The sequence below is a fragment of the Tiliqua scincoides genome, chromosome 5 (assembly GCF_035046505.1).
Source record: "Tiliqua scincoides isolate rTilSci1 chromosome 5, rTilSci1.hap2, whole genome shotgun sequence".
NCBI lineage: Eukaryota > Metazoa > Chordata > Lepidosauria > Squamata > Scincidae > Tiliqua > Tiliqua scincoides.
Window position 1 is genome coordinate 109,806,940 of NC_089825.1, and position 20,186 is coordinate 109,827,125.

At 43.6% G+C, this 20,186-nt stretch overlaps 2 protein-coding genes across 2 annotated transcripts; one reads left to right on the top strand and one right to left on the bottom strand.

Annotated features, from left to right (window-relative positions):
- Positions 1-1,911: 1,911 nt before the first annotated feature.
- Positions 1,912-2,868, top strand: LOC136653111 (olfactory receptor 6M1-like). The gene has a single exon (XM_066630034.1). The coding sequence runs from the start codon at positions 1,912-1,914 to the stop codon at positions 2,866-2,868; it is 957 nt and encodes a 318-aa protein (XP_066486131.1).
- A 2,172-nt stretch (positions 2,869-5,040) lies between these two features.
- LOC136653113 (vomeronasal type-2 receptor 26-like) lies at positions 5,041-15,008 on the bottom strand. Its single transcript, XM_066630035.1, has 7 exons — positions 14,874-15,008; positions 13,737-13,891; positions 10,947-11,238; positions 9,014-9,862; positions 8,583-8,795; positions 6,787-6,913; positions 5,041-5,633 (listed from the first exon to the last, which is right to left on the bottom strand). The coding sequence occupies exons 1-7, from the start codon at positions 15,006-15,008 to the stop codon at positions 5,041-5,043; spliced, it is 2,364 nt and encodes a 787-aa protein (XP_066486132.1).
- Positions 15,009-20,186: the final 5,178 nt, after the last annotated feature.

The following is a 20,186-nucleotide window of genomic DNA, read 5'->3' on the forward strand; positions in this document are numbered from 1 at the left end:
GGCCCAAATCCTAATCAGTTTTTCAGCGCTGGCATAGCTGTGCCAATGGGGCGAGTGCTGCATCCTGCACTCATGGAGGCCTCTTCAAGGTAAGGGAATGTTTGTTCCCTTACCTCAGAGCTGCATTGCCCTAATCTTGGTGATGTAAAGTTGGTTAGGATTGTGCCCTTAATATTATAGCATATGAAAAATATTCATTCGCAAAAACTATTCATTCACAAGCACTAAGGTCAATTACTATATAATTGGTCTCAGTGCACAATAGTTGGCAGGGAGGGACGTTTCTTTGATTTCAGTAAAGCATCCATGTAAAAGTCACTGTTTCTGAATGCCTTGGGAAACATTCTGTTTTGGTGCATTCTTCTTGTGATTTCCAAGATTTTCCATTAATATAAAGATACACTTCATGATGTTCCACTATTTCAGCCTCTTTTGCTGAATTGGCAATGCAATTCTATGCACACCTACACTTCAATGTAAGTTCCATTGCATTCAAAGGGGCTTTCTCCCAAGGAATTGTGCAGATGATCACATCTTTGGTTAGAAAATGAATGGATCCTTTGGCTTAATAGCACAATTCGATGCATGTCTACTAAGAAATATACACAGTTCTGTTCAGTGGGGCTTACTCCCAGCATAGTGTGTATAGGATTGCAGTCCAAGGACCATCACTGAATAAAATGGGACTTACTTCTGAGTAAACATGTATAGGACGTGCTGTTAGAGAGTGCTGTGTTCATCAAATTTGGTCAGCTCCCAAGATATAAAATCATTTCCATTCTGTACATTTAGAAAGAATCCAAACTGAAAAGATTGCATGGGAATCTCAGAGTGGTCTTGACTAAGTGGTTTCCCTAAAGCACTTCACAATTTTGTCCTCAGCCCAGTCTTCATACTTACCTGTCTTCAAAGTTCCCAGTTAATAAAGTTACCCAGCTTCATTGCATTAATAAGGATTTCTTCTCTTGAAATGGAAGCAAAAGGCGAAATAGCTGGTGCCAGGTCATTAGAGGATTGTTGCCACATTTCAAGAGTAGCTTTTAGAATACAATTGTTGAATGTATAATTCCCTCATTTCTTTCTTCATCCATGACAATACGTAAAATGGAATAGCACAAGTAGTTCATTCAAGTGACATTGATGAGTGAGCTTGATCGACATGCAGTCAGTCTGATACTATATTCAGTTTCAAAGCAGGAATTGTAAAAGGGCAACTTGGGTACACCACTTCCTCCTTTTCCATGCTTCTTAAGCATTTCAAGGATGTCTTCCTGTTGCAATGAAACCCAATAGCACTTTTTGTCATTATTTCAACCTTTTTCCCCCTGGAATTAAACTGGGTATTTAGAATAAATTCAGGGAAAATATTAATCTTGCACACATTCATTTCTCCTAAAATTGATATATTTGGACCACAGTATTAAATTTTATTTCTTGGGGGGGGGGGGGATACAATGTCAAAATTATTCTACTTATGTGGACTTTTTCTCAATAAGACAGTTAAATATTGACTAGGTCTATTTGACCATTTCAAGTTTTGTAAGGATGTAGCTTGATCCGAACTATCTTTAAATATATTGAAAGCCTGTTCTTTGTGCAGTTTATTTTCAGAAATGTTAGTGTACATTCCTGTACAGTTTTCAAGAGCTTATCCTGAGCTTCATAGATAAGTACAAGACAGTAGCATCAGCAAAGAATTCAACTTCAGTAGATTCTGAAATTCATCTACACAAGATTCTTCATTGAAGCATTATGATATGTTTAGGGGGACTCATAATGGAGTACGTGTTTAACAAAATGAATAAATCTGCCTCTGAGGAAACAGATAATCAATTCTAAAATTGTTTTTCTCTCTTTCTTAACCATACAAAATCTTTGCACTTCCTTTAGAAATGAAGATGTTTTGGTAGGATGGCGCTTAGCAACTCCTCTATGCCTATTTTCACTGAGTTTGTCCTACTTGGCTTCTCTCATCTCCTCCAGCTTCAGAAACCGCTCTTCTTCCTTTTCCTTGTCATGTACATACTGACTTTGCTTGGCAACACTTTGGTCATCCTTGTGATCCGGATAGACCAGCGTCTCCATACACCTATGTACTACTTCCTCAAGAACCTCTCCTGGCTGGAGATTATCATCACTACAACTGTCACGCCAAAGATGCTCACCCTGCTTATCTCAAAGGATAACACAATTTCATTATTTGCCTGTGCACTGCAAAGTTATGTCTACTTTGTGGCTGGCTCCACTGAAGTCCTTCTTTTGGCTGCCATGTCAGTGGACCGCTTTGTGGCTATCTGCATCCCACTGAGATACACAGCTATAATGAACAGCCGAGTCTGCCTGCTGATGGTCTTGTCTTGTTGGTTGTGCAGCTTCTGTTCCATTTCAGCATCCATGCTACTCAAGGCTGGCCTACCTGTATGTGGCCCCAATGTTATTGACCATTTTTTCTGTGACACTGGCCCTCTGCTAGAGATGATATGTGGTGACATTCACTTCCTTCGGGTCTTTGACTTGGCACTTTCCTGTTTCAATCTTCTCAGTTCTGTAGCTGTGACAATTGTCTCCTATATCTGCATCATTGTCACTGTGATGAGGATGCCCTCTGCCAGAGGCAGAAAGAAAGCTTTTGGCACATGTACCTCTCACATCACTGTGGCATCCCTTTATTATGGCAGCTCCATCTTCATTTACATCAAGCCAGCTGGAAGCTCTTCCGTGGAATTCAACAAGATTGCCACAGTATTCAACACCGTGGTGACCCCAGTGCTCAACCCCATCATTTATAGTTTCAGGAACAAGACTGTGAAGGATGCAGTGAGAGATGCACTGCAGAGAGTTCAAGTTTCTTTAAGAAAGGAAACTTAAGGCTGTAATTGTATACATACTTTCCTTGTTGTAAGCCTTTATTGCACTTAAGTTACTTAGGGCGCAATCCTAACCCCTTATGTCGGTGCTTTCCAGCACTGACTTAAGGGCAATGCAGCTCTGAGGTAAGGGAACAAACATTCCCTTACTTTGAGGAGGCCACCATGAGTGACACCCAACTGCAGGATACAGCACACGTCCCATTGGCACCGCTATGCCAGTGCTGGAAAGCACTGACATAGGAGGTTAGGATTGCACCCTTTGGGCACGATCCTAACCAGGTCTACTCAGAAGTAAGTTCTGTTTTGTTCAATGGGCCTTACTCTCAGGAAAGTTTGGTTATTTCTGAGTAGACATACCTAGGAGTGTGCTGTATACTTCTTTACTACAATGAGAAATCTATTTAGCAGGACGACACTTCATATATCTGTACTGTACTGTCATGCATATGATGAGTTGATATGAAAAATGGAGATGGTTTATTTATTCCCATTTACTTTCTCTGAAGTCCCATGCAGCAGAATGTTTGAGAACAAATTGGGGGAGAGTCAGCATGGAACATATGGTGGAAATTGGCAGTGGAAATAAAGAATGGCTTGATTAAACCAGTTCAACTTTTATTTCCAAAGAAACCCCTAAAAATTAGTGATGTGTGAACCCCCATCCATTTGTATTTTTTCAAATTATTCTCTGAATGTTCAAAATAATGAAATATGGAATGTAACACTCCAAAAACCCTACAACAATGACTTTCTGCCCTACTTGGATGCAGGTATCCACCTCACAAACAACCTTCCTCGTTTTTGAGGAGAATGAGAGGGTAAATGGCAGCTGGAAAGGCTCATTGGACACAAGAGAAACCTCATGGGGCCTGTCCTTAACTGGGAATGATGGTTCCGACCATGGTTAGGAGTACCTGCTACCTTTTCTCCACTCCATGTAGTGCAGTGGTTTCCAAACTAGTGGGTCATGACCCACCAGACAGAGAAAGTCCTGTGTCTGCGCCTTAAGAAGTGGGGAGAAGGCAATGAAACAATCGCCATGATCCCACGCCTCAGAATGCTTAAAAATAGTAGTTGCGACCCACTGAAGTGGATGGCAATTGCTATTTTTAGGCATTCTGAGGCATGGGGAGCCCTGTGAAGGTATCCCTGGGCTCCCCACACCCCATAGGAGGCTAGCTCTGCCCCTGGTAAGTTCAAAACACTCCCTTTCATTCCTGGCAGCAGTACAATCCTGGCAATCGTGACGCTGCATTTGCCCCTCCCCCACAACAACTTATATAGTTCCAAACTTTCCTGCAGAAGTTTGGGAAACACTGCTGTAGTGGGATAAAAAAGAAAACTATGGCTCCCATGATCCAATTATTTCCTGCAAGAACAATTAACTGTTACACTACAAGCTGCATTCCACTTCTTATTTATGAAAAATGAGTTCACTGATAACAAACAGAGACATAATTCAAACATTAATAGTTCAGTAGATGCTGAGTGCACTTAACAGATACACTATATATTTAGTGGGACTGAGGTAACAATAGTTTTAATCCTTCTGAAATGTAAAAAAAATCAGAAACAAAATCAAATGTTGCCTTGAGGGGTTTTTTTGGTTTTGTTTTGTTTTTTTAAAAGAAATTTTAGGAAATAGAAGCCAAGATTCTGTATTCTTTGTAGTTAGACAGTGGGTCTCGAGTGGTTTCTACAATGTACGGTATATCTGTATTCTGCAAAGTTTCTGTTCTGCACTGGCCACACTGTGTCTGGTACACAATTTTCCATGTTGGGAAGCTCATTTTATCCTAGCTGTGGCATTTATGCATGCTGATTTGGGATATCCAAAAGGAAGGGTGTCTTGTCAGTAGACCCTCAACTCAAAACCATTACCCAAGAGCAAATTAAACCATGCACTTCATTGACATGGATGCAGTCAAATAGCAGGAGAAAATGGACAAAACGGTCATACAACATTATCATATCTCCACACTGCTTGCTGAGGCATGGTTTTTCCTCTAAATATCTCTTTTGTATTAAGATTGGATCTTAGCAGAATAATGTAACATTTGGGGAGAAAGATGCAAGACAGCAGTCCAGTGTTGGAGACCAGGATGGCAAACACCTCCACAACCACGACGTTTTTGCCCATGGTGCTCAAGTAAGTTGGAACAAAGGAGATTCAAACACTGCAAAAGACCAGCATGCTGAAGGTGATGAACTTGGCCTCATTGAAAGTGTCTGGCAGTTTCCTGGCTAGGAAAGCGACAGTGAAGCTGACGATGGCCAGAAAGCCCATATAGCCCAGGACAGAGTAGAACATGCTGAGAGAGCCTTCGTTACATTTCAGGATGATGTTCCCCACCTGTGAGAGCATGTCAACATCTGGGAATGGGGGAGTGGTCAGCAGCCATGCCAGACATATACAGACCTGAATGAGGGAGCAGGACAGGACAATGGAGTTGGCCACTTTTTGCCCTAGCCATTTCCTCATCTTATTTCCTGGCTCGGTGGCAAGAAAGGCCAGGATCACAATGATTGTTTTTGCCAAGACACTAGAAATGGCAACAGAGAAAATGATGCTGAAAGCTGTTTGCCGGAGAAGGCAGGAGACCTTCCCAGGCTTGCCAAAGAAGAGTAAAGAAGAAAAGTAGCAGAGGAGGATGGAACTGAGAAGAATACAGGTGATATTCCGGTTGTTGGCTTTGACAACAGGAGTGTTCCAGTTCTTCAGAAACGTTTGTATTACCAAAACTGTGACCACAGCAAAGAAGACTGCAAAAAAAATCAAAGCTATTCCCAGGGGCTCTGCATACTTTAGAAAGTTTATAGTTTTCGGTATGCATTGGCTCTGGTTCTTATTTGGATATTGATCCTCCGGACACTTGACACAATGATCTGCATCTAAAGTAGATAAACCATATTAGTATCTCAGTTCATTCATACAATGCTGTTTACTTTGTCTTGAAATATGGTGGTATCAGAGCAGTCTGTCTGCTGGACAATGAATGTTCATTTCTGGATTGTTGACAGTCACGTCTGTGTTGGTGGCAGGATCCCATCCCAACACAGCATGGAAGAGTCAACTAAAGTGCATCTCATTCTGTGATGGATTTTCACTAGTTTTTTTTTCAAGACACCACATTTCCATCTACGTTATGAATTGGTGAGATGTATTCCATACCATTAAAAGCAATTTCAACATGGGGGAAGTTTGCAGGTAGCAGGTGTCTAATGTGAACTCTCCTTTCCCAAGGGTCTACAGGGTCGGATTGCTTTCTTCCCCTTATATTTAATATACTGAACCTGTGTGCTAGTTTAATTTTTCCTAGTCAAACAGCAAATACTTTGTGTGTCCACCAACCTTTGAATAGGCAAAGTTAGTGAATGAATTAACTAGATGAATTAATTAGAGCCTGCACATTTGAAAACCTCTGGTGTGTGCAGAACATCAAACCCCAAAGAAGATCCCCTATTTTTCACATCATACATCTAGTATTTTTCCCTTAGGTTCCTTATTCTCTCTGTGTAAAGTTCTCCAGGCTCAAAGTCTGGATGAAAGAACTTTACTTTCAATTCACAAAGTGAAGAAAACAAGGAATGATCATTTCAATCAGTAGATGGAATGCTTGAAAAGATTCAAAGGCATCAGTATTCCACAGATAGAGAAGCTGTTCTACAACTGTCAAGGAAGTTTCATTATATTATTGATGGTGATGATTTCTGGGAATTAGTTCTGAAAAGGTAGGAAAAATTCAATGTAAATGCAGCCATTAATTATAAATTCATTCAAGGTGTTGCAATGTAAAACTTCTTACACCTTTCTTCCATGCTCTATTGCTCAAAGTCTATCCCCATTTGCTAAAACAGATGTTCTTGGCATGAAACATTATGTTTGGAGAGGCCTAAACCTGTATGCTATCCTTACCCATCTGATCAGAAATCATGTCTCCTGGACACTGAGAACAGTCATAGCAACAAACTGGTTTTCCCTCTTTCACAGTCTTGCTGTGTCCAAGTTGGCAGGGTTTGACACACCTGGAGCTGGGCAATATCTGATAATATGAATAAAAAAGAAAAAGTAGGTAGCACCAATCGTTTCATAAACACCAGCACAACAGAATCGTTTTACATTCGGGAAATTCCTGACTTGAAATACCTACAGTAGATGAAGGTTTTCAGTGCTTGCTGTTGTAAAAGACAGTACAAAACTCTTGTAAAAATTCAGTCAATATCAAAATGTGATGTTCTCTTCACAGAATTCACTGATTCCTATTTCTCTAAGCCCATCCCCATTCAACCCAACTGTGAATCCTCCCTTTTTCTTCTAGTCTCTGATTTCTCCACTCTTCTGAGGATTTAAGGCTCACTGGCCCAACGTGGCTTTTGTCTTGGAGGCTAGCGGCTGACAGCTGCCATTTTCCCCCAAAGTCTCCTCAAGTAGCAGTAAGTGGTGGTGTATTGGCCAGTTGTGTAGCAATAATTTTTAAATGACAGGAATTCATCATGCCCCACGGTCAGAGCTGTCCCTTAGGTAAGGCGATTGAGGACCAAATCCTATCCAACTTTCCAGCCTTGGTGTAATCACACTGCAACCCCAAAGTAAGGGAACACATGTTCCCATACTTTAAGGAGGCCTTTGTGACTGCTGCCCCACCACAAGATACAGTGCACACCCCATTGGCACAGTTGTACCAGCACCAGCACTGGAAAACTGGATAGGATTGGGCCCTGGGTAGCTATCCTGGGCTCTGTGCTTTCATGACTAATACATGGCCATTTTTACTAATGTTTTGATTGCCTTCACCCTTCCCCTACCATAGCATGCGGCACATGCCACGTCAATATGTCTGCATGAAAGAACATGGTGGGGGTTAGGACTGGGTTGTGAATTAGAATATTGGAATATTTTCTTCTCTACCCATTATTCCAGCCTTGGAAATTCACTTAAAGATCTAACTAGTTTCATCTCAGACACAGAGCAGGTTGCAATAGTTTAAAAACTATGAACAAGTTTACAAAAATTTAAAAACGGGATTAAAATTATTCAACATAAGAATAAAGCATGTAATCCAATGTACATTTACTCAGAAGCAAGTCATTGTTCAACGGATCTTGCAGTCCAATCCTATTCTTTCCCAGCCCCACAGATGAAGCAGTAGCACCAAAACGGCGACTGCTGCATCCAATTGGGCAGGGAATTAGCCACAAGTCTCCTTGGGGCAAGGCCTTACCCTGGCATGCAACTGGCCTTCCCCCAGCACTGACTCAGCACAGGCTGAGCTGATGCTGGTGCAGGCCTGGTGGTGAGTGTCACAGGTGTGCCTTACGGCATATTTGCAACACTCAGTGCTGCCACAGGGTTGGTGCTGACCAGATAGAACGGGTCCCTAAAACTCCTTATCCTTCCACAAGTCTCCTGCTCTGCAATGAATTTCAGGTCTATAGCAGCCCTCTGTGCTATCACAAAGTATTTATGGTGCCTTTACGACGGCATGTGATAGTCACACACATTCTGTTGGCATGCTCTTGGACAGGATTGGATCATAACTTACTCAAATGGATTCTACCTGACACACTTCACTTCTAAAGGAAGTGTGTGTGATTATCAAAAATGTATTTGACCTCTTTTTTTAAAAAAAAATGTTTCTTCTGTGCAGGATTCTGTTCAATGTCTGAACAGTGTAATTCACTGTGATTTTAAGATCTGGTGTTTGATCATACCTTCTTAAATTTACTGTTCCACACAATCTTATCTGCATGAATGAAGAACTCTTGATTTGATGAAATTTCTCCAACCTGGCTTTTAAGGACAGACTGATTGGGGAAGGTGACCCAGTTGATAATATCGTACCCAGATGACAATTCTCCATTTTCAAACAAGACTTCATGTCCAACACCATTGTTAAAGTGGACAGACTTTAGAATAGAATGGAACTGGGTTGGAAGAGAAAACAATGTTTAAAACTAGAGACAGTTTTTGTACTGTATGCCCCTTTCATTTCATTCTTCTGATGAAAATATTAAATATGGCGTGTACAGAAACAGGAGGGGGCATATTTCCCTCCTGCTTCTATGAGTTGACTATCAATCACTATCTATATCATGTAGTGATCTTTTGTCCACATTGAGAAGTTAATCACAAATGACTTTACCTGCCATGGGTGAACATTCAGATTGACAAATTTGTCTCTGTCCAGTGTTCTTCTTTGCCTTGACAACTGGATGGCATGTAGAGTGTGTGCTACAGCATAGACAGCATTGTAGATATTGTAGCTCTCGCCAGTCATGTCCATCTCAAATCTAGAAGTAGGCAGTCTTCCTAGCTTCTCATCCCCTCTACATATTTCACAATACGTACAGTACTGATAGTTTTCATTGGGGAGACGACAATAAAATGCTGTTTGCCAGAACACAGAGAAAAACTGCATCAATGACTTGTCAGGTCTTAAGGTCTGGAGAAAGTCTCGGAATGTTGGTACTGAGTAGGTGTGGACTGAAAAAGACAAGGCACCATGCAAGGTTTGTGTAGAAAAGCTATCCTGATTGAATGTATTTGTGAAATCCCATTGAGGAGGTATAATCCAAACCTTTCCTATTTGGGCTTTGATGTGAAATTCATTCGCATTCAATACCATTGCTAAAGTTTCCAGAGAATGAGCATCCCCGCTGACCACAATCACATTGGCATCAGTTGTGCGAAGTAAGAAGTATATTTTGGAATATGTTCCTCTATCATCTAATAAATAACGATGATTCATTGCTAGAGACCTTTCCAAGAAGGCAACACAAATGTCACTCTGGGCAAGCTTAGGTGTCAGCATCTTCACAAAGCTTTCTCCATTGTTGTCATCTGAAACAATGAGACCAATCCATGTCCACTGGAAATGCAGAAGTAGCTGAACAATCCCCGTGTGCAGAGTAATTTCCTTTGGTGCCATCTGGTAAAATGATGGGAGATTAGCTTTTCCACTCATCCTGATTTGATATGCACTGTAAGCAAGCTAAGAGGACAGCAGACTTTCTTAGAGGTTGAAGAGATAACTGAATATGCCCAAATACACATTTTCCCCCCTACAAATATGTCACAACCCTAGGTGTTTGACTTGTCTTATGATTGTCTTTTGGATTATTGTTTTAAGATTATATGATGCTGCCCTTGAAGATCCATTGCAGTTTTCAGCTATAGGTTTTTGGTTTTTTAAAAAATCATGTCACAACTTCATTGCTCAAAGTGCATTGATTGCCACCTGGTTTCTGAGCGCAACTCAAAGTGTTGGTGATTGCCTTTCAAGTCCTAAACAGCCTCCATTATGAATGACAGCTTCCTCCCACATGAATATACCCGTTCTACCAGATCTTTTGCAGAGGACCTCACAGAGGTTCTGCCATTTTTTGAGGCTCAACTGGGCAGAAACTGGCAAGATGGCCATCTCTGTGGTGGTCCCCAGTATGTTCAAATTGAAACTGGTGACTTCTCTGTCCATCATTCATTGCCATCTCAAGACATTTTTGCTACACCTTCATGGTTTTGTCCTCAATTTTTTGTTTTGTCTTTGTTTTCTTTCTTCTAACTCTTTATTTTGGCTATTTTTGATTGTATTGTTTTTTGTGATACCAATTGCAACTTATTTTGAGTCATTCTGAGAAAGGCAGGGCAGACCTTTTAACAATAAAGAGATGAGTCCGTTTCTATAGGTGCAGTAGATTGCTACACATTTATAAATCAAGTAGGAATGTACTAGAAAATATTGTACCCCCAGTTTCTAATGTGCATAAGTGCACCTCCCTTTTTTTGAACAATTTAATGATTTCTTTTTGAATGATTGCATTGAAAAAGAAATTAGATGAAATATAGAACTAAGTTCTACTTCTCAGAACTTCCCACCTCCAGCATTAGGACATTTTAGATAATCTATTTTAAAATGAAAATGGAGGCTGCTTATTACTAGTCCATGGTCTGTACTGAAGAGGAAACCTCAGGGTGTCTAGGTACACTGCATTTTACATACATAGACTGATTTTAATCAGAACATTAGATCAGAAAGTAATTCAGTAGCATCCATACCTAAGCACATATGCACCTACCTGTGGAACCTGGTAGATACTCAAGATGGTGGACATTTGAATGGAGTCTTCAACAGTAAGTCCTCCAAGGACAGACAACACTTGCTTTTTCATATTACACTGGTAATTAGGCAGAGTACTTTGCTGTGTGAACAACACATCCAGGATGTCTTTGTATGTTATCATGGAATCAAACTGGTTATCATAGAGATGGAATCCCAGAGTGACATTGGGCAAGAGTTTGGAATCCTCATTGATATCACGAATGGCAAACATGAAAGAAAGGGCATGTTGATAATTTTTAAACACTATGCTGCAATAAAATTGGCATGGGGACTTAAAAAATATTTTCAAAAAGAAAATCATATTATTATATTTTCATTAGTAGTACATCTACAAAGATTACTGAACATCTGATTCCCACCAGAATGTGTAAGGAAGGTTGATACCAGAAGGGACATATGAACCAGAAGCATTTCTCTTATATACATGGGAATTATTTGTGCTTTCAAATATTAGAACAGGGAGAGTCAGATAAGATATCTGACCACAAGTGTGTGACATCATCCAACCAAGGGTCTGTAACAGCCAGAGTAAGACCCATGCCTGTCTGTGTGTCTCTCAATCCCTCGGAGCAGCCTGCTCTTTTGCTGAGCTGTTCCCACAGGAAGTAGCGGAAACTTAGACATAAATCAAGAACCTCAGCCTCTGCATCTGCTGTTGCTAGGAAGATTGGGTGAAAAGTCCAATCCATCCTCCACACCCCAGCTCTGTTCAGGTTTCAAGTACATCAATTATGCTGCGCCTGCAAAGCAGCCCCCCATTCTCTAATGATGGGAACACCTTTCTCCTGGCATCAGCCCGGCCACTGTCCGCGATGTGATGGGAACCCTGGCAATGATCATGCACATATATCATTTGCTGTCAGTTATCTTTTTGCCAATTAGTACCAACTCACTGATAAGCAAGCACCTCCCTATGTAATCTCTCCCTTAGCTCAGTAGACTCACTCCACTGACACCATCACACCACTACGCTGCTCTGTGAGTCCACCATAAGTTTTGTCTTGCTCTGCTCTGTATGCTTTTCATTAAAATAAAGTACTTTTGCGCCTCAGTCTTCAACTGGATGCATTCCTTCCTCTGATCTCAAAAAGAACCTCCCACCTGCAGCTCAGGCTGCCAGCTGAAACACAGGGCCCAATCCTGTCCAACTTTCCAGCGTGGATGCTGTGCCAATGAGGGCATATGCTGCATCCTGTGGTGGTGCAGGCAGTCATAAAGTCCTCCTCAAGGTACGGGACCACTTGTTCCCTTACTTTCGGTCTACTTTGAGGCTGCACTGGCACTGAAAAATTGGATAGGATTGGGCCTCAAAATTCATATTTGATTGGTTTCAATGTTACTATTACTGCTTACTTAATTCTCTGGATTTGATCCAGCAAAGTTTTAAAATGGATTCATTTTTTTACATGTACTCACAGTACCTCAAGAATCTCATCAGGCACTCTTACACTTGACCTCTGAAATGGATTGACTGAGATCACTCTAAACTTCATTGGGATATCTAATTCAGAGAGGCATATTTGTGCTTCCCAGAAAGTCAACCTTTGACCTGTTCAACAAAAGCCTGGGCCATTGGTACCCATAAAGAAAATTAAGAACCATCAAGCGGCATCCTGAATTCTTTGCTTGGCACCAAAAGTTGCACGAGATCTGGCTAGCTAGCATCATAGCATGTAAGAGCAGTTAAATATTAACTCTACTTGTGAATCATAGTGATGAAAATTGGTAGAATACTATAGCGGAGAGGTGCTCTCCTCCCTCAGAGATGATGCCCCACTCACACTACAACAATGAAAATATTCACTTCCCTCACCTCTCCCCCATAAAAAAAATGGGTGAGAGACATTCTCTCTATTGCTGCTGCTCTGGCATATTCATATCCATAGGAAGTATGCATGTTCAGTATGTATTTCACAAGATAGAAACTTTTCTGGTTGGCTGATGGAAGTAATCTGCATAACAAAGGCTATGTTATCATTGGCAAGGAGCAAAAGTATATACTCAGAAAAAAAGTATGAATATATGTAATCAAAGCTGACTCTTCCGGAACAATTTTGAAAAATAGCACAAAGCTGCTCCATTTGGTCCCAGCCCTCTGAAAGGAAAAGACAGCTTGGAATGGGAACTTCAACTGATTTGGAGCATCACTAGTGCTCTGTCAGATGTATTGAAAATGGAGGCAACCCAGTCTATGATCCCCAAAGATTGTTTGATTATAGCAACAATCGTGAAGAAGCTTTGGGGGGAAATGCGCAGTTGAATGCCAACTCCTATATCAACTGTTTCAATTATATCTGATCTATAGCAGCACCGGTTGAAATTTTACCCCTTATTTTGCCCCTTCCCAAACTATTCCTGGCTTGCAACACTCCTGGAACCCAGAAGGAAGTGATGATAATGCAAGCTGCATCATGCGGTGACACCACCACCACTTACTTCCGGGTTTGGAGGGCATTGCAAGCCTCAAAATAGCAGTAAAAGGGTAAGGGCGGACAGGAGAGTTTTTCCAGTGCTTTTTTTCAGCGAGCTGCAGCTCTGCCCCCTGTGCTGAGCCACCTGCCACCATTTGGAGGCCAATGCTGGGTCTCCCATGGGTGGCCTGCAACACCCTGTCAAGTGCCTTGCGATTGCAATGGGCATCACAATGCACACTTTGGGAACCTCTGCCTCATGCAGTTGTTTGGAACACTATTTTTTCAGTGGGCAAAGAGTGTTACTATCACTAAATAAGAAAAAAGGGACTTACTTAAATGTACCACAGCGCCTTTCTGGAGGTTCTCTGAAAAGGGGCTCAGTAATGACAGCACGTATGAGAGAGACGACACCACCAATTGCGGCATCTCCTGGTTTATAAAAATAGCCTGGGCTGTTAGTACGAAAACGACATTCAGCATTTGCATCCTGAGATGCGAGTTGAGGGAACAGTAGCAGCAGCAGCAGCAGCAGCAATAATGGCCATCTGAGTGCAATTGTATGTCCACCTGTGCTGCACCCGCACACCTCCATATCTAACTGCCCTCGCTACTACTAGTGTGCTGTCCACAGCAATCACCTTCCCATTCAGAAGCACAATTAATGCGATCCAGAGATTGCATCAGAAAGATCTAAAGAAGGCGAACTCCAGAACAGGAGATTGGCTGAGATCTAACCCATTATAGAGCAGCAACCCAAAACTCAGCAGTATTTGGGGACTCCAGTCTAGATGGGAGCTCAGAATTTAACCTTTTTCTAAATATTTTTTCTTACCAATGCTACAAAACGGAAAATTAATAATGGTTGTTTGGGTAATTACAGAGCAGGTAATGGTCTCCCTGATGTAATGGATGTTCTTAGAGTGCAACTGCAAAAACATGTTTGTAAGATTCCATGAAATAATTTGCACGTCATTGTGAGGTACGAAAGATCAAAGCCTTTGCTTACCAGTGAGGCGGTGTTGAAACCAGTTGGATTACCATGTTTTTCGCTCCATAAGACACACTTTTCCCCCCCAAAAAGTGGGGGGAAAGTGTGTGCGTCTTATGGAGCGAATACTGGGGGCAAGGTCCACACCGGGGCAAGGTCCTCATTTGCGCAGGTGCCACAGGGGGAGGGCAGGCGGAAAACAAAGGGGACAAGGTCCGCACTGGGGGCAAGGTCCTCATTTGCACAGGTGCCACAGGGGGACGGCAGGCTTACTTTAAAAGTAAGTTTTCCTCCTCTAAAAACTAGGTGTGTCTTATGGTCAGGTGCGTCTTATGGAGTGAAAAATACGGTACGTTGCAGTTCTGTGAACATATGGACATTGATCAGGACTGGGAGGCGACAGGCTCAGCAGAGTTGGCATGCGCCATATCCTATCCCTGTTCCCAGGGCCAGTCCTAGCTCTTGGATCCACCCCTCTTACCTCCTCCCTGCCCCGGTTCCTCCCCCTCCCTTCACAGATATGCCCATATTTCTCTGCAGCCACCATCAAAGCCGACTCACTAGTACGAGCGGACAGTGGCCTCTCTGCCAGCTTGCATGCATGGCTCCCAGCCATTGCAATGGGGGCCTCATTGCGCTTGCTGGTGAAAGCTCGCTTCTACTGGCATCCTTGCACTTCTGCCAGTGGATAGGACTGGAAAGTGTCACCCAGGGACTTACCCCGCGGTGTGCAGGACCCACTGTTGAGACAAGATGAGATTTGGATAAATTCATTCATGTTTATTGAATAATCACAATAGAATAGCATGCAGTGTGTCCTAACTACAGCAATACTCCCTCCCCTTTTAGTGTGAGCACCTATCCTAGAGGTGCAACATCCCCTGGGGTACCCCCACCCTCTCTTGTAATTGACAATTTTAGCTTTTCCATGACAGCTCTTGCAAAGGAGGTTGAAGGAGCTGGATTGTTCCATCTATCCCAAGCCTTACTTCCTTTGAGATATACTTGCCCTTGAGGGGTCACCGGCCTGCATCCCTGAGTTAAGCAGCCTCTTGAGATCAGTTCTAGTTCTCCACCTGATTCTTGGTTACTTTATGGTGCATTTCAAAGTTCTAATCCTACTCCGTGTCCCACTCCATATCTGATACGGGGACAGGTTGAAAATGGGCAGCCAGTGTAGCTGCTGAAGCAGTGGTTCAGCCGAGTCCTGTCGCCTGGCACTACAACTACTTGAGCCACTGCATTGTGTACTAAATGCAATTTCCAAACAGTTTTATAGGGCACATTGCAGTAGTCCAGTCTCAAAGTTACTCAAGCATGACTTACAGTAGCCAGGTCGGCTCAAGCATGGTCTCAGTTGGAGCACCAACCTGATAGCCTGATCCTGGACAGTGCACACCAGTATGTTTGCAAGGCCTCACCACGCTGGGCCCACGTTCTGCTGCTGGGCGGTCACCTGGACTGCCTGATGGCGGAGAGATGAGTGGAGGTGTGGGGAGAGGTGGGGAGGAGGCTTTCCAGAGTGGGGGAGGTGGGGGAGGGTGGGGAGGTGGCGTAGTGGGGAGGAGTGGGGCAGGAGGAGGGCAGGACAGACGGAGCTAGGCTCCATCAGATCCTAAGCCCCATGTGGGACCACTCAGTCTGGCACAGGACTCTCCAATTCTGCGGCAGCTCCAGAATAGCCCCATTGCAGGACAAAAGTCCCTTTTCCCCAAGCAGCCACTGGTGGCTGCCTGGTTGCACACTGGATACCACAGCAGCCATTTTGGTGCCACAGCAGCCCCGTGTGCTGGGCAGCTCAGGATTCGGCTGTGAGCTGGATGAATGCACTTTTAGCAACTGATTATTGGTATAGGCAGGCAATGCTTGTATAACCATGAATTTCTCCTACAGGAAAACACAGGGCTAGAATTAATCTTATGAACCTGTGCCTTTATGGATTTTATTATGACAGTTTTGATCATCTTATGAATATTTTATTACTGATTTAAAAATAAATAATAGAGCAAAAATATATAATGTTCTACGACATTTGTTTTACATTCTGTACTGACCTACCACTTAGCCTCCAAGTACCAACACTTTTACTTGGTCCACATAACTTTTTCTCTGTTGTTTGAGGCCACTGCCTCCTGTATAGACAGAGAAGCGCCAACATGGACGTGTAGTGACAATTTATCTCACTTTTCCATTTCCTTTTTTCCACAAAGCCTTTGGCACAGTGTCTTAAGCTCCTTTCTTTAGTCTGGTGGCCCAATCTCATGGCCAAGAAATGTCGTCATACCACTAGGTATGCAACAGGCTGAAGCTGCTGGCACGACCCCAATAGCAGAGAGGTGGGAAAGTGATGGAGAGTGGGGTGGAACTGGGAGGGATGAAGTGAAATTGGTGGCCCCCAAATCCCAAACCTGCTGTCCTGAACCAGACATGTCCCCAGTATCTCCAGAGAATTATGCCAGCAACAGACAGTGAGTCCACATATGCCTGTGTATGCCCATTGCAATGAGAAGGACAAAGTGTCCACATAAGAACATAAGAACAGCGCCACTGGATCAGGCCATAGGCCCATCTAGTCCAGCTTCCTGTATGTCACAGCAGCCCACCAAATGCCCCAGGGAGCACACCAGATAACAAGAGACCTGCATCCTGGTGCCCTCCCTTGCATCTGGCATTCTGACATAACCCATTTCTAAAATCAGGAGGTTGAACATACACATCATGGCTTGTACCCCGTAATGGATATTTCTTCCAGAAACTTGTCCAATTCCCTTTTAAAGGCGTCTAGGCCAGTCGCCATCACCACATGCTGTGGCAAAGAGTTCCACAGACCAACCACACGCTGAGTAAATAAATATTTTCTCTTGTCTGTTCTAACTCTCCCAACACTCAATTTTAGTGGATGTCCCCTGGTTCTGGTGTTATGTGAGAGTGTAAAGAGCATCTCCCTATCCACTCTGTCCATCCCCTGCATAATTTTGTATGTCTCAATCATGTCCCCCCTCAGGCGCCTCTTTTCTAGGCTGAAGAGGCCCAAACGCCATAGCCTTTCCTCATAAGGAAGGTGCCCCAGCCCCGTAATCATCTTAGTCGCTCTCTTTTGCACCTTTTCCATTTCCACTATGTCTTTTTTGAGATGCGGTGACCAGAACCAGACACAATACTCCAGGTGTGGTCTTACCATCGATTTGTACATTGATATTATAATATTAGCTGTTTTGTTCTCAATACCTTTCCTAATGATCCCAAGCATAGAATTGGCCTTCTTCACTGCCACCACACATTGGGTTGACACTTTCATCGACCTGTCCACCACCACCCCAAGATCTCTCTCCTGATCTGTCATAGACAGCTCAGAACCCATCAGCTTATATCTAAAGTTTTGATTTTTTGCCCCAATGTGCATGGCTTTACACTTACTGACATTGAAGCGCATCTGCCATTTTGTTGCCCATTCTGCCAGTCTGGAGAGATCCTTCTGGAGCTCCTCACAAACATTTCTGGTCTTCACCACACGGAAAAGTTTGGTGTCATCCGCAAACTTTGCAAACCCACTGCTCAACCCTGTCTCTAGGTCTGAAGAGGTTGAAAAGCACCAGTCCCAGGACAGATCCTTGGGGCACACCGCTTTTCACCTCTCTCCATTGTGAAAATTGCCCATTGACACACACTTTTTGTTTCCTGGCCTTCAACCAGTTCTCAATCCATGAGAGGACCTGTCTTCTAATTCCCTGACTGGAGTTTTTTCAGTAGCCTTTGGTGAGGGACCGTGTTGAACGCCTTCTGAAAGTCCAGATATATAATGTCCACGGGTTCTCCCACATCCACATGCCTGTTGACCTTTTCAAAGAATTCTATAAGGTTCGTGAGGCAAGACTTACCCTTACAGAAGCCATGCTGATTCTCCCTTAGGAAGGCCTGTTCATCTATGTGTTTTGAGATCCTATCTTTGATGAGGCATTCCACCATCTTACCCAATATAGATAGTAGGCTGACCAGCCTATAGTTTCCCGGGTCCCCCTCTCTTTCCCTTTTTAAAGGTAGGCATGACATTTGCTATCCTCCAATCTTCTGGCACTGTGGCCGTTTTGAGGGACAAGTTGCATATCTTAGTCAAGAGATCTGCAACTTCATTCTTCAATTCCTTAATAACTCTTGGGTGGATGCCATCAGGGCCCGGTGACTTAGTGATCTTTAATTTATCAATGAGGTCTGAAACATCTTCTCTTTTAACCTCTATCTGACTTAACTCCTCAGTCGGGAGGGGCCGTTCGGGCAGCGGTATCTACCCGAGGTCTTCTGCCGTGAAAACAAATGCAAAGAACTCATTTAATTTCTCTGCCATCTCTAAGTCTCCTTTTATCTCCCCTTTCCCTCCCTCACCATCCAGAGGGCCAACCGCTTCTCTGGCGTGTTTTCTGCTTCTAACATATTTGAAGAAGCTTTTATTATTCCCCTTAATGTTGCTGGCCATGCGTTCCTCATAGTCTCGCTTGGCCTGCCATATCACCTTCTTACATTTCTTTTGCCACAGTTTATGTTCCTTTTTATTCTCCTCATTAGGGCAAGACTTCCATTTACGGAAGGAAGCTTCCTTGCCCTTCACAGCCTCTCTAACTTGGCGCGTTAGCCATGCGGGCACCCTCCTGGATTTAGTGGAGCCCTTCTTTCTTTGTGGTATACACCTCTGCTGGGCCTCTATTACTGTTGTTTTAAGCAGCCTCCATGCACTCTGGAGAGATTGGACACTTTTTACCCTCCCTTTCAACCTCCTTCTAACCAGCCTCCTCATCTGAGGGAAGTCTGTCCATCGGAAGTCAAGGGTTTTTGTTAGAGATTAGCCTGGTATTCTTCCCCCAATATGCATGTCAAAACGGATCGCAGCTTGATCACTGTTCCCCAATGGCTCAGTAACATTTACATCGCTAACCAGGTCCTGTGTACCACACAATATTAAATCCAGAGTCACCTGGCCTCTGGTGGGCTCTGTGACTAGCTGCTCTAAGCCACAGTCATTTAGCATGTCAAGAAATCTGCTCTGCCATCTTTTTAATGTTATGCGCCAGCAATCTGGTTCCATTCTGATTCAAGTGGAGCCCGTCCCTCTTGTACAGGCCCCGCTTGTCCCAAAATGTTCCCCAGTGCCTAATGAATCTAAACCCCTCCTCCCTACACCACCATCTCATCCACGCATTGAGACCCCTTATCTCCGCCTGCCTAGCTAGCCCTGCGCGTGGAACAGGTAGCACTTCCGGCAATGCTACGCTTGTGGTCCTGGCTTTCAGCTTCCTGCCTAAAAGCCTAAATTTGGCCTCCAGGACCTCCTGGCTACACTTGCCCATTTTGTTGGTACCGACATGCACAACAACCGCTACCTCTTCCCCAGCACTGTCTACCAGCCTGTCTAGATGGGAAGTGATGACCGCAACCTTCGCACCAGGCAGGCAAGTCACCATGGGGTCCTCACATCCGTTGCAAACCCCCCTCTCTATGTTTCTAATAATTGAATCCCCCACTACAAAAGCCCCCGACCCCCCTCCTGCTGAGGAGTATCCTGAGTGTGTTCGGATACGGGTCCGTCTCCTGGAGAAGGGGTCCCCCCAGGGAATTGTTTCCCTCCTCTCCAGGATGACGTCCTCCAGCCCCGAGACTTCCCACCCAGGCAGCTGAGGAGCTGCATGCCTGAGGTTGGGAAGAAGCCTGATTGTCCCCGGAAGTCTCCCCACAGTCCTTCTCAGCCTGCCTCTGCTTCTCCATGTCGCCCACCAAGGCTTCAAGGGAGCAGACGCGTTCCCTG